At 42.2% G+C, this 14,517-nt stretch overlaps 1 protein-coding gene across 1 annotated transcript in view; it reads right to left on the bottom strand.

Moving 5' to 3' along the window:
- Nucleotides 1-14,517, bottom strand: part of PLXNC1 (plexin C1) — a 226,955-nt gene that overhangs the window by 31,367 nt on the left and 181,071 nt on the right. Inside the window, exons 22-23 of the mRNA XM_069095172.1 lie at nt 7,423-7,600; nt 3,004-3,107 (exon numbers count right to left, since the gene is read on the bottom strand). Coding sequence (XP_068951273.1) covers nt 3,004-3,107; nt 7,423-7,600 — 282 coding nt within the window. The remainder of the gene's footprint in view (nt 1-3,003; nt 3,108-7,422; nt 7,601-14,517) is intronic.

Here is a 14,517-nt window from a genome sequence, read left to right as displayed (position 1 = left end):
TTGTAAACCTCAAAGCATTACATAGTAGTATCAAATAGAATTTTTGATAGAATTTGATAGTAGTATCAAATAGAATTTTTTTCCCAAATAATCTAGCATTGCACAAAGTATCCTAAATATATAATAAGTACTGTTTTATTATACTGGTAGATATGGAAAGAAACTGTAAGAATTTATTAAATATCTTTCTCTATGGAATTTTAAAAGAAATAGTGTAGCTTTCCAGAGCACCAATGTTGAAACACGGTACCTCCATTCCCTGCCCCTCTTAACTCCTGGAAGAGGTGACAGGCCAATATGCAAAATGAAACACATTTTTGGACATGACCAATATGGGAATTTGTTTTGCTTGACGTGTATATTTGTTATAAAGTTTTTGTTCTTCTTTTCTTTTTCTAGTGGGTATTAGGTGGGAGGGAGAGAAAATAAAATACTTGTTGACTGAGGAACAAAACAAATAAAATAAAATTTGCTATTTGAAAACAATCTGTTTGTGATAGCTTTCATCTGGATCAGCATGGAAGGCTGGCCACTTGGTGACCTCTGAGGCTTCCTTCAGCTCTGAGGTTCTCTAGCGTGGGTTTTAAAAAGCTAAAGAGAACTCTTTAGCCCTCAAGTTCCAGTCTTGTCATTTATTACTACTATGCAGCAATACTCTGGTATAAAGCCAATAAATCATTTGGACGGGAAGTGGCTGGAGGCAGGATTAATTTCATTATCAACCTTAAGCAGATAGGTGTCTAGCATGGCTGCTGTCTCCAGTGAAGACTGATTCTCTATCTCTCCTGACAAGTCTTAGCCTTGCCTTGCTGACAGCTCGAACGGTTCTTCATTTTCCCTGCCTAGTCACTTGTTCTGTCTTTCTCAATTAACGAAAATGAGTGGAATCGGCCTCTTTCCTACAGTGCCCATGCCCATTAGGACATCATTACCATGCCAGGCTGAGAGGCTCACTGATGCTGGCCTCACTCTCATTGTCACAGCTGCACAGGTCAAACAGATCAATCAAAAACAAAGAAGTAAGGTATTTCTCAGTGGGCTGGGCCTCTTGACTTCTGGACACGCCAGCTTGCTGCCTGGGCCCAAGGGACAAATGCAGACCCTTAAGGAAACCAAACAACAAAACTTCACCCTGGATATTGTGTGACCCTTGCCAAGGACTCAATTCCCTCACTCTGTCTCCTCTCCCTGACATCTGAAGAAAATGCACCTACAGTAACATTTGACTTAGAATCTATGACCTAGGAGAAGGCAGCTGCACATGGGAACTAATTTCTTAGCCAGGTAAGTCAGTCTGTGAAGCAATTATAATCTGATGACAAAATGATACCTACCAGAAAGCAACTCAAATATCCAGAGAAGCTGGAATATATATGAACATAGATTTTATTTCCATAAAAATCCATTAAGTAATTTAATGATGTAATCTATAAAAATACTTTTATAAACCCTTGTGACCTAATGCTTAATTCTCCCAAAAGTGAACTGAAGAGGCACGAAGGCACAGAGGAAATACTGTGGCTCTGAGGAGTCAGAAGAACCTGGGTCTTGCTTCTGCCACTAATTACTAGTATCACCACAAGCAAGGCCATTCCCTTCTCTCTAGGCCTTAGATCCTTTATCTGTAAAAATGAGAGGGCTAGACGTCAAAGATGATCTTTAAAGTTCTGCCCAGCACTAACATTCTATATTTCTATGATATTTGTCTGAGATGTTGTCTCTTCCATCCCTGTTAGAATGTAAGTTCTTTGCTTGTGAATTGCTTCCATCATTCTAGAAAACAATTGGGAACAATTTCCCCAAAGTGACTAAACTAGGCCCCCCCCTTCACCCCTAAAGAGATCCAAAAAGGAAGGAAAGGAACCATATGTATAAAAATATTTATGGTGGCCCTTTTTGTTGTAGCAAAGAACTAGAAACAAAGTGAATGCCCCATCAATCGACAAATGACTTCACAAATTGTGGTGTATGAATGCAATGGAATATTATGGTGCCATAAGAAATGATGGAAGAGAAACCTAGGAAGATGTGTATGAAACGATTCAGAGTGAAGTTAAGAGAACCAAGAAAACAATTTGTAATAATAACATTGTAAACAAAAACAACTGTGAACTAAGAACTCTGATCGATGCAATGATCAACTATGACACCAAGAGTGATGATGAAGCAAGCTACACATGTCTTCACGGAGAGGTGATGGGTTAGAGGTTCAGAATGAGACATCCAATTTTCAAACAAAATGGTCAATGTGGGTGGAATGGTTACAGGGAAGGTCTTTTTTTTGCATATGCAGGGAATGGGAAAGTGGTGGGGAGTGAGAGTGATATAAAAAAGTAGAAAAAACACTAATGAAACAAAAAAGCCAGAAAAGAGGAAAAAGTTCAGGGGTCATTCAGGGGTCACGTAGAGAAGTGTCAGAACTACCAATAGAAAATGAATATATATTTTTTAAATGAGCTATATGTATGTAATAGAAATTCATAGTTTATGTGCAATTCTTTTTTTTCTTTCTTTGTATGAGAAAATATTTATGTTTGTTTATATTTGTGAGGTTCGTATTAATAAAAATAATGAAGACAAAAAGTATAAGCTCCTTAAGGATAGAGACCATTTTGGATTTGTCTTTCTATCCCCCCCCCCCCAAGCTTAGAACATTCCTGGAACATGGTAGGCACTTGTTGACAGATTAAGCCCCTTGACTGAACTGTCAAAATCAGCACTAATGGGGATTGGAAAAAGACCAAGAATGAGCAAAAATGAAGAATCGTGTGTGTGTGTGTGTGAGAGAGAGAGAGAGAGACAGGGAGACAGGGAGACAGGGAAGGGCTCCCTTCTGGCCTTAAATGTATGATGCTGTGCCTCAGTTTTTCCATCTGTAATATGAGAAACAACACTTGCACAGCCAACTCCCCAATTTGTAGAGAGGATCACATGGGACAATGAATGGAGAATGCCTGATGCCCCAATGCCACTGTAGTAAATGGAACCCAGCACTGTTCTTACCTCATAATGGCCGATGGTATTTAGCTTGGTTATCCCATCCTCCAGAATCACGGATGAGCTATCTATGTCTAAGAGTTCTTTCTGCCGTGTACCCAGCTGAAGCTCTGAAAGATACAAAAATCATTTTTCCTCCTTCTTTCAAGATTCCAAATGAGAAGAACCACTCATGTGAAACGTTACCCTCTCATTTTCAAGAGTTTTATTTATGATCAAATAAAAACTGAAGCAAAAATGTGAAAAAACATCCATTTGCAGACAGGAGGATTAACTGGGCTGGCACAGCTCTCCCTTTTGAGATGACATTTACTGTAGTCTTTGTACTTGGGGTGTGGCTTTTCTGGGAAGGTATTAAAGGCCGTGGGGCTCTTTGAAGGAGACCAAGATCTCAGGAATGTTTCTATGTACCTTCCCATACCTTAAATACACACCCTGAGACCATTCAGGAAAAAAAAATAGTGGTGCTACAGTAGTTTTCTAAAACTCAGCTGGGGTCTGATTTATGGAGAACTGCACTGTATTCATTTCCATTTTTTTTAGGGGAGGTTCAGTCAGAATTTAGAACATTTACAAGTTTGTAAAATTTGGCCACACTGACCAGTGGTGACCCTTCCTAGCCCTATTACAATACAGTGGAAAGAAAGCTGGACATAGAACAAGGGTTCTTAACGTATAAGGTCCAAGGACCCCCAAGGGTTCATGAACTTAACGGAGATGGGAAAAATGACCTTTATTTTCACTAGAGTTGACTTCCTTTGTGATAGGATATCTTTCGTTTTATGCATTTAAAGACATCATTCTGAGAATGACTCCACTAGACAGACAGCCCACAGGATCTGACACAAACGTCTGATCTAGAAGCAGTTGACCTTGATTCCTAACTCCAAGCTCTTCCCCTAGGACTCCGGGCACCTCTCCATCTGAGTTTTCCCATTTGTAAAATGAGGGATGGGGATGAGAAGACTTCTGAAGTCCTTCCCATTTCCACCTCTATCTATCTATGACTCCATGTTAGGAGAATGAAAACATCTGCATAACGTAAACATACCACTGACTACAAGTGATTCCCCGGACCCAAACCCTTCCCTGGTCATCAGTCTCCTAAATGTGCTGTTGCATCATCCGAGAAGGTGAGTGCTCACATGAGAATCATTCACAGTTTCGTGTACAATCCTTTCCTGTAACACAATGCATCTGGAAATGTTCCTTTTTATGTGGAAATACATTTAATATGAATGTACATGTATAACCTATATCAGATTGCTTGCCGTCTTGGGAAGGGGGGAGGGAGGGAGAAAAATTTGGAACTCAATTTTACAAGAGTGAATGTTGAAAACTATCTTTATATGTAACTGTAAAAAAAAACTATGAAGGGGGAAAAAAAGGAAATGCTCATTTTAGTTGAATGTGTAAGTTGAAAAAAACAAATTAAACAAAAGAATGTTAAGTTCCTTGAGGTCAGGGACAATCTTTCTATTTTTCTTATTTTTATCTCTGGTACTTAGCTCATCACCTGGCACACAGTAAGCGCTTAAAAAGTGCTTTTACATTCATTCACGAAGGTGTACAGAGAATAGTATTGACCCATTCACTATAGGACATGTGCTGCGAGTTCGTTGTTCAGTCATTTTTAAAATTGTGTCCAACTCTTCATGACCCCATTTGGGGTTTTCTTGGTAAATATACTGGGGTGACTTGCCATTTCCTTCTCCAGCTCATTTTTTACAGATGAGGAAATTGAGGCAAATAGAGTTAAGTGACTTGCCCAGGGTCACAAAGCTAGGAAGTGTCAGAGGCTAGATTTGAACTCAGGTCTTCCTGAATCCAGGCCTGAAGCTTTGTGCACTATAGCACCACCACAGATAATCTGCAAGTCTATTTGCTCATATCATGGATGGATTGCACTGAATTATCCACAATCTCTCCTGTGGCTCCCTGTAGGACCACTGTAAGCTGACTTAAATAAAGAAGAATCAGAGGGCACCTTGGGGTACCGATAGATTATTTTTTTCTTTTTTACAATGCTAAGTGGACACTGAAAAACAGCTGGGAGGGAGTAGATAGGGGGCAGGTCTCTGAGTCAGAAGATCTGGGTTCAAGTCCTGCTTCCAAAACATACTCACCTTAGGTAAGTCACCACCTCTAGTGCCCCTGACAGCTGTCTTAGACAATAATGCTCAGAGGAAGTGCCAGTATATACAGTATATGGAGGGGGCTACATCACTAGAATCTTCCAAAAATGACATCATTGTCTAGTTCAAAAAAAAGGGACTCTTGGGGCAGCTAGGTGGTGCAGTGAATAGAGCACTGGGCCTGGAGTCAAGAGGACCTGAGTTCAAATCTGACCTCAGACACAAAACAAGCCATGTGACCTTGGGCAAGTCAACCCCAATGCCCTACTTTCCCCCCTCCCCCCCCAAAAAAAAAGAAAAAAAAGGGGGGGACTCTCTTAGTCTTAAATATTTGGGAAAGACTGTGGTACTGAAATTAGACCTGGGTTCCAGTCTTGGTTCTGTTACTTATACCTACATGTATGTTCACCTGTCTAGGCTCCAGTTTCTTCAGATGTGAAATAAGAAGACTAGATCAGGGGTCCTCTGAGGTTCTCCCTTGTCCTAAATCCTACGATCCTATGGACCTTAGACTCTTGAGTGCCATACTCTAACCAGGCGCTGATACAAAAATCAAATCATGAAAAGAGCCCAGACGTGGGAGTCGGTGGACCTGGCTTCTAGTATCCACCCCACTGCCAGCTAGTAGCATGAGTTCATGTGACCTCGGAATTAAGGTCAGGTTCAGTTAGCTTCTCTGGTCTGAGTTTCTTCACCTATAAAATGAGAGGATTGGACCAGATGATGTCTAAAATGCTCTCCAATTCTAAAACATTAGGGTTCTATGAAAGAAAAGTGAACCAGGGTATATTTTCTTCAGGCTCGATGCCTGATTTTCTTTCTGTTCTTTTCCTTTGGGACAAGTCTTATGATTTCATTGGTTAAAGGGAACCTCAGTTGGGATAACTCCCTCTCTGACTGCAGATTGATACACCTTCTGCAACTTAAGAGTCACAGCGTTGTCCCGGGCATGGAAGGGTTAAAACAGAGGATTAAAGTACCATAGATTTAGTGCTGGAAGAAACCTGTGGGACCACTGGGATCCAACCCCATCATTTGACAGCTAATGAAATTGACAGAGAAATTAAATGAATTGTCCAGAGTGACATAGCCAGAATGTGTCAGCCAGGACTTAAACTCAGGTATATCTGACTGTGAGTATGTGAGTTTTATGGGTTATGTTCCCTTATTAGATTGTAAGCTCCTTGAGGGCAGGGACTGTCTCTGTTTTTATTTGTATTTCTATCTCACAGTGCTTGGCATAGAGTGGGCATTAAATAAATGTTTACTGACTGACTCATTAATTCTGAGGCCAGGTATAATGTTGTGTGTGTATGTATAAATATGTGTGCATATATGTATATGCATGTATGGTGCAGTCTCTCTGTCAGATTTTTTTTTTGTCTACCCTATTTTCTTTTCAGCTGGGACTCGCAAGTGAATAATGTTCTTTATGGATTTGCTTAAGCTTCCTATGCTACCCAGTGGTACCCATGACTAGGCTTGTGACTTATCTTGCTGACTGCAATGCAACCTGGGAGACTGCTAGGGTTTGGTTTTTGTTTTTTTAATATTGTCTGCTTAGGAAAGCACTATAGCTGTATCCAAAGAGGAGATGAAACTTGCTCCCCACTTGCGGCTGTGATTTCTTAGCCTTCCTTCCTCTCTACCCCATTATCCATTATCTCCTTGAAAATCCTCTGGCAGCCTCTTGGGGATTACCACACAGAGATGAACTTAAAAATGTTTATGAACATTTGAGGGAAGCAGGTCCCGGTTACTTTGCTCACACATATGTTCTTGATTTCAGTGTACCAATAAGAGCTCAAAAATGAATTCACAGCAGATGCTACTTTATGTAGGAGGAAGGCAGAGAAGATACTTAATGCTGTATGCGATTAACAAAAAAAAATTGGAAAACAGAACCGAGAATGCCCTTCCCTAACACACTGGCATTAACTGGAAAGAGCTGAGACACCCGCTAATAATGGCTCAGCCCCCAGTGTCACAACAGACCCATCAAAGACACACACACGAAATACCTACAGAATGCACTGGGCTCTTATCATTTATATTTTTCAATGCAAAATAAATACAATGTCAGTACCTAGAAGATACTTAAGAACCTGATGTTATAGAGAATATTTAATTAAAAAAAAATTCTCCTCTTCATCCCATGTGGCTCCAAAAGGAATCATTAACTTATTCTTGCTTTCAGCCAACCCTTCTCTACAACACTACATGTCTAGGGAAGGAAGGAGAAAAAGAAGAGGAGGGGGATAAGGCTCCTCTGTTCCCTCCACTGTCTTACCCAGGCCCATTTCATTGATCTGGAGCCCATAGAGAGAGCCGTTCTTGCTTAAAAATGCTTGGAAGATCTTCTCCTTGGCTTGTCCGATAGTATCGCAATCTAGGACGTTGACGGCAATACTCCGACAGACATCAGCACTCTCATTCTCTGGGATTTTTTCAAACACAGCATTGAGTGCCTGAAAGGATGCAAACACCATATTTCAAAGCCTATTGGATAATTGAATTCATAAGCGAAACAAACCTTTGTAATTCCCAGCAATACTTTTGACAGCCTATTAGCAAACACTATATCACACTGCATTACCATTAATCTTTCTTCCCATAATTTGTTTTTTTCAGGGAGAAGGTAAGAAAGGTAAGAAAACCCCCCCCCCCAAAGTGAAATCATTGCAGATCAGGCCTATTCAAAAGGAAAATATGTTCACATAAATATTTTAAAATTATGTTATGTCAAACTCCAAAAAAAAGGGCTGTGAGGGAAATTTTCACAGTAAAATTGGGAAAGCTAGCAACTATTTTTTGCCCTCCCCAAACTCCCTTTTCTTAAAGTGAATATGACCACACATTCCCTTCAGAGTGTAGAGCTGAGTGACCAGAAAAGTCGGGAAGTCACTGTATTGAGCAAGGAGAAGGCTTTGCCTTTTAACATGTACTGTTCATTACAGATATAGGAGCCATCTTCTTTCCACCCAAGACTTGTGTTGTTACTCAGCTGTTTCAATTGTGTCCAACCCCATTTGGGGCTTTCTTGGCAAAGATACTAGAGTGGTTTGCCATTTCCTTCTCCTGCTCGTTTTATAGATGAGGAAACTCAGGACAACACAGTTAAGTGACTTGTCCCTGGGTCACACATCTAGAAAGTATCTGAGGCTGGATTTGAACTCGGGAAGAGGAGTTTTTCTGACTCCAGGCCCGGCACCAAGGCCACAGCATTTTAAGTGGTCTCATGGACACCCTAAAGATACACATTCTATGATTATGTCACCTCCCTATTCAACAGTCAACCAACAAGCATTTATTAAGCATTTACTACTCTTCTGGGTTCTGGAGATATAACAAAAGGCAAAAACAGAAGGAAAAAAATATTTCCTGACCTTAAGGTGGGATGGGGGGAAGGAGAGAAGTAGGAGAGCTGAAAATAGGTAAATACTCTGTGCTAAAAGGATATAAAATCTCCTATTAAAGCTTAAAATCAAGACTTTTGGGACAAGCTGTATATATTTGCATTGCCCCTCCCCTCCACCATTAGAATGTAAGTTCCTGAAGGGCAGGGGCCTAATCTAATTCTCTAATCTACATATTCCTAGTGCTGAGGATAGTCACAGGCACACAGACAGTAGTTAGTAAATGCTTGTGGATAGCTTGACAAACTGGGGCAGAAAGGTGGTGCAGTGGTGGTACAGTGGGAGTCAGGAAGACCTGAGTTCAAATCTAACCTCCGACATTTAATAGCTGTGTGACCCTGGGCAAGTCACTTTACCCTGTTTGCCTCAGTTTCCTCAGCTCTAAAATGAGCTGGAGAAGAAAATGGCAAAACCACTCCAGTATCTTTGCCAAGAAAACCCCAAATGGGGTCAGGAAGGGTCAGACACGACTAAAAGGACTGAACAGCAGCAGACTGACAGATCCTAGCTGGTGACCCTGGGAATGTCACTTAACTCTAAGTCACAGAGAAGGCATCAAGCTGTTTTGGTGGAGGAAGTTCCTCATCTGGAATTCCCTACACCACTAACATCACAGATCTGGACAAAAAGGAAAAAAAAAATTATACTTTAAAATTTTAGAGGGGAAAATCAATGGGAAGTAGGTTTGCAAAGCCCTTTATCTCACTTCATCCTCATTATATCCCTGGGCAGCAGAAAGAGACAAACAAGAATTTATCTCTTCCAGGCCCAGAGGGGGAATTGGTTTGGTGAATAGATAAAGAGTATTTTATAATAATCCTATCAGGATTCTGGAGCTGGAAGGAACCAGAAAGATTTTTTAGTCCAAAAAGATGTTTTCACAGGATGGATTTGGAAGAGAAGCTAAAAGTCACTGAGTCTGAACACCCTTCTTTCACAGATGAGGCAACTGAGTCCCAAAGAGGGTAAGTGGCTACCAAGGGGCACCCGGAGTGCAGGAGGGTAGGTCTGAGTAGACAGATAAATCTGATGGGCCTGGAGTCAGGAAGACTCATCTTCCTGAGATCAAATCCATGTAGTCCCATGTATTCAAATTTGTACCACATTAAGTTATAATCATATAAAATGTAGCACAGTAAATAGAATACCAGGCCCGAGGTCAAATCCAGCTGTAGATACTTCCTAGCTGTGTGACCCTGGGCAAGTCACTTAACCTTGTTGGCCTCAGTTTTCTCATCTGTGAAATAAGGTGGACAAAGAAGCGGCAAACCACTAGCTGTGTGATCCTGGGCATGTCACTTAACCCTGTTTCCCTCAGTTTCCTCATCTGAAAAATGAGCTAGAGAAGAAAATGGCAAATCACTCCAGTGTCTCTGCCAAGAAAGCCCCAAATGGGGTCATGAAGAGTCAGACGTGACCACAAATGACTGAACAACAAGAACAAATGCTGCTGTCCTTGTGCCCAACATTAATTCTATGACGCACATGGGTTACAAGGAGTTTTCTGAGCCCCAACCTTGAGCCAAGCCATTAATGCAATAATGCTAACAGAGAAGAGCCAAGAGGCACATATGCTCTCCCAGGTCCCTTTCGGCTTAGAAACCTCTGCTTCTCCTGGTCTCAGGCCCTGGGTATCCCAGGGGAGAACACCCACAGCCCTGTCTCACCCACCACAATCTCATGATCTCCCCTTTCCCTCCCAGACTGCCAGTGACTACCCAAGAGCTTTCATCAGCTGCCTACTGGAGCCTAACTCACAGAGGGTGAGGTCCTCTGGCCCTACGCTGCATCAGTGCCTTCACTGACTCTCAATGAGGCTTCATGCATGTGTCTCTTCCAATTTCAGGGACCTGCTCTCCCTTTGGACAGATTGGAAGTAATGACTACACAGCAATCTCGAAGGGCTTCCCAAAGATAAAAATGAATATAAATCGCCCATTCAGGACAGAGCCCTGGTGATCATAGCTCCTTTAAATGGTCTTAAAGCCATTTAAAAAATAACAACATTCTGTTAGTTTCTAACGGGCATGAGTGCCTTAGATCATGCATGCCTTTGTAGGCAATAAATGTCCTCTTCAAAAAATCAGACCAAAAAAAAATCTTAATAGGATATAAAATAATGTAGAGTTTCTGCAGCTTACTGGGTAGGAAAAAAAAGGGGGGGAAATGACATTTCCTCAAGTCCCCAGGGAGTATTGAGAGTAAATTCAGACACAAATTGATTTATGTTCATTTTTATGCTACTAACACTTAGAGCGCAAATAGCAATTCCTTAAAGCATAAATGTATTAAAAGAGGTGGGGTGGGGGTGGGGTGAAAGGTACAAAAGAAAAGATGGAGAGGACCCTGCATGGAGTCAAGAGATCAGACAGGGCCTTGGAGCAGGAAGGGATGGTGCAGGCTGAGTCCAACTCCCTGGTCTGACGCAGGCACTTCCTCAAGGTCATTCAGTGCAGAAATATTGGAGGCAGGATTTGAATCCAGGCCTCCCTGACCCTAAACCCAGAGCTCCAGTCACTTAGCATGCTACCTCTCAATCTGGGCTGGAATCCCAATTCAGCCATTTACTCCTCATGGGTTCGTGGCCAAGCCTCTTCCCATCTGTGTATGAGAGAGTTCCCTCATCTGTAAAATGAAAGGGTTGGGGTCGATGACCCCTCTAGTACTTTCCACTTCTAAATCTAGGATTTCTAAGTCTTCTTCCGACTCTGTGAGAGTTTGGTTGTTTTTCTCCTGCCCTTTAAAAAACTCTCACCAACTATTCTAAAAACAAGGAAAGCCTTGGTGAGAAGCTTATATTGTCATGTGTATTTTCTGTGTGTTCCTTTCACTTAGAGTAGGGTTTCTTAACCTTTTCTGGATCATGGAGCCCTTTGGATGTCTGGTAAATCCTAATGGATCCCTTCTCAGGATAATGCTTTTAAATAACTGATTAATACTAAATTTTACTTAGATGTTAGTAAAAATAAAGATATAGTTGGGTTTTTTCCTACCCAAGTTCACAAATCCCCTGAAACCTATTCACAGACTCCAAGATAAGAACCTTTGACCATTGCTCAAAGCCCATTTTCTACTGGCTACTCCCTTATTTCCATTCTTCCTAACCTTCCCCTCTAAAGCTTCTCACTCCTTCCACGGTGCTCCCTGGATTTCCTGACACCAAACATTATTTCATCTTTAGCCTTTGCCTTACCCATTCCTTTCATCTTTTTGTGTCACCAAGACCTGCTGATTACACAGCATCCCTTTCCAGCGATGGATGATGCACTTTTGCTCATTGACACAGACTCTCTGGTTGTGGTGGGGCTGTTGGGTCACTCCTTGCTCCCCATGTCCACTTCCAGACCCTCCTTCTACTGCACATCACTCAGTAACCTCTACTCCTCTGATCTCTATTCAATACCTGAATCAAGATTCTGGGAGTTGTTGTCTACAGACCTCCAAGACATTCTCTCCTTCCTTTCTTGATGAATTCAGTGCCTGGTTCACAGACATGCTCTCTTTCCTAACTCTTGCCCTCATCCTAGAGGGTTCAGCACACAGTGATACTCCCTCAAATACCCTAACCTCTCTCTCAGTCTTTCATTTTCCATGACCTATTCCTTCACCTGACTACAGATAGACAGAGATGATCATACTCTTAAATCTTGCCATCACCCACAAATGTTCGTAAACTCTGAAATTCCTTTATCTAATCATAATCTGTTAATATTCCACCTCTGTCTCTGCCTTGCAGCTCTAAACCCTGTCCTGTGTCCTCACAATAACCTCCAATTCCTTGACCCCTCAGTTCTGTTTGAGGTCATCACACCTTCCTGGCTATACCTTTCCCCATCTTGACACCTTGGTGAACTGGTTTAACTCTACGCCATCCTCTTTTCTTGGGTCCCTTGCCCTTCTAAATCCCAGTCTTGGATCATCCCTACCATTTGCTTTGGCCTTCATTCCTACTCTGCTTCTAACCAAAGTTGGGAAAAAAATCATGAAACCATGTTGACTGGGTCAATTACAAATTATGGTACATAATCTCAACTGGCCCCTCACTACAACAAGGCAATCCTTTCATATCTCCAAAATTGATTCACTAAACCAGTTGGGGTTTCCAGACTTTTTCATCTACCCTGAAGCTTCCCATGGTTCCCCCATCCACATCCCTCCCAGCTGATAGCCTGGAATTATATTTCACTGAAACAATTGAGGGCATCCTGAAAAAGCACATCCCACAGATGCCTCCTGCCACTATCTTCCCCCCTCTCACATGAAGAGGTGACCCTTTTCCTTGCCAAGGCCAACCCCCCTCTACATGCACAAGTGATCTATTCCATCCCATTTGGGAGAGCAGCTTTCCCCTTCTATCATATTCCATCCTGCCCTAATATTCCATCTCTCCCCATCTACTGACTCCTTTCCTACTGCCTACAAAATTGCCCATATCTCCCCCGTCCACCAAAATCCCTCCCTTGCTAAGTCCATTCCAGCTAGGTATCTGGTATCTCTCCTCCGTTTTTTGTCTGAACTCCTTGAGAAGACCCTCTACAACAGATGCCTTTACTTCTTCTCTTCTCACTCTACTCCTAATTCTCCATGGTCTGGCTTCTGACCTCATCATTCAAGTGAAACTACTCTCTCCAAAGTCACTGGTGATCTCTTAATTGCTAAATACAATGGCCTTTTCTCAATCCTTCTTGACCTCTCTTCAGCCCTTGACACTGTACATCACCCCCTTTTTCCTTGATACTCTCTTCTCTTTGGGTTTTCATGACATTGCCCTTTCCTAGTTCTCCTCCACCTTTCTGACCTCTCCTCTGTCTCCTCCTGGAGCTCTTCACCCACATCATGACCACTAACAGTGGGAGTCCCCCAAGGCTCTGTCCTGGGCCCTCTTCTCTTCCATCTCTACACATTTTAATTGGTGATCTCATTATCTCCCATGAGTTTTTATATAGCCAAGTCTCAGATCTACTTGTGTAGACCTAACCTCTCTCCTGACCTCCAGTCTCACATCTCCATTGGCAGTTGTTAGACATCTTTATGTCTGGAAGTCTCTGAAATTCAACATGTCCAAAACTGAACTCCTATTTCCCTCCAAACCCTTTTCTTCTCAATGTCCCTCTTCCTGTCTTTGGCACCACCACCTTCCCAGTCATCCAGACTCACAGCCTGGGTGTCGCCCTCACCTCCTCACTCTCACTCCCTACCCCAAATATCCGATCCACTGTCAGGTCTGTTGTTTCTACCTTATAACACCTCTCACATATGCCCCCTTTTCTACTTTGACACAGCCAATAACCCTAGTGTAGACCCTTATCACTTCACCCCTGGACTATTTTTTTCTTTTTTTTTTTCTGCCTTTTTTGGAGGGCAACTGGGGTTAAGTAACTTGCCCAAGATTACATGGCTAGTTTTTTTGATGTGGGTGTTAAGTGTCTGAGGCTGGAACAGAACTCAGGTCCTCTTGACTCCAGGGTCGGTGCTTACTCACTGCACCACCTAGCTGCCCCCATACCTGGACTATTTCAAAAGCCTACTGGTTGGTCTTCCTGCCTCGTCTCCCACTCCAATCTATCCTTCACTCAGCTGTCAGACTGATTTTCCTAAAATGCAGATCTAACCATATTTTCCTCTCCCTCATTTCAATGAACTCCATTGTCTTCCTAATACTTCCAAAATCAAATATAAAGTCCTATGCTTGACTTCCAAAGTCCTTCCTAGCCTGCATCCCACCCCCACCACACATGCCCCACCCCTTTCTAGTCTTCTTACAACTTATTGCCCTCCACATACTTAGCGATGCAGTGACATTGCCCCTCTTTCTGTTTCTTGCAAAAAAAAAATACTCCCTCTCCCACACCAAGCACTTTCCTTGGCTATCTGCCATGTCCACAATGCTCCTCCTCCTCCTCTCCACCTCATGCCATATTTCAAGTCTCAGTCAAAGAGCCATCTTCTTCAAGAAGTCCTTCCCAGTC

This window comes from Petaurus breviceps, unplaced genomic scaffold (genome assembly GCF_028583685.1).
Source record: "Petaurus breviceps papuanus isolate PSGF00001 unplaced genomic scaffold, PetGlider_PUasm1.0 225, whole genome shotgun sequence".
NCBI classification, from domain to species: Eukaryota; Metazoa; Chordata; class Mammalia; order Diprotodontia; family Petauridae; genus Petaurus; species Petaurus breviceps.
This window is presented reverse-complemented; position numbering and strand designations above follow the sequence as displayed.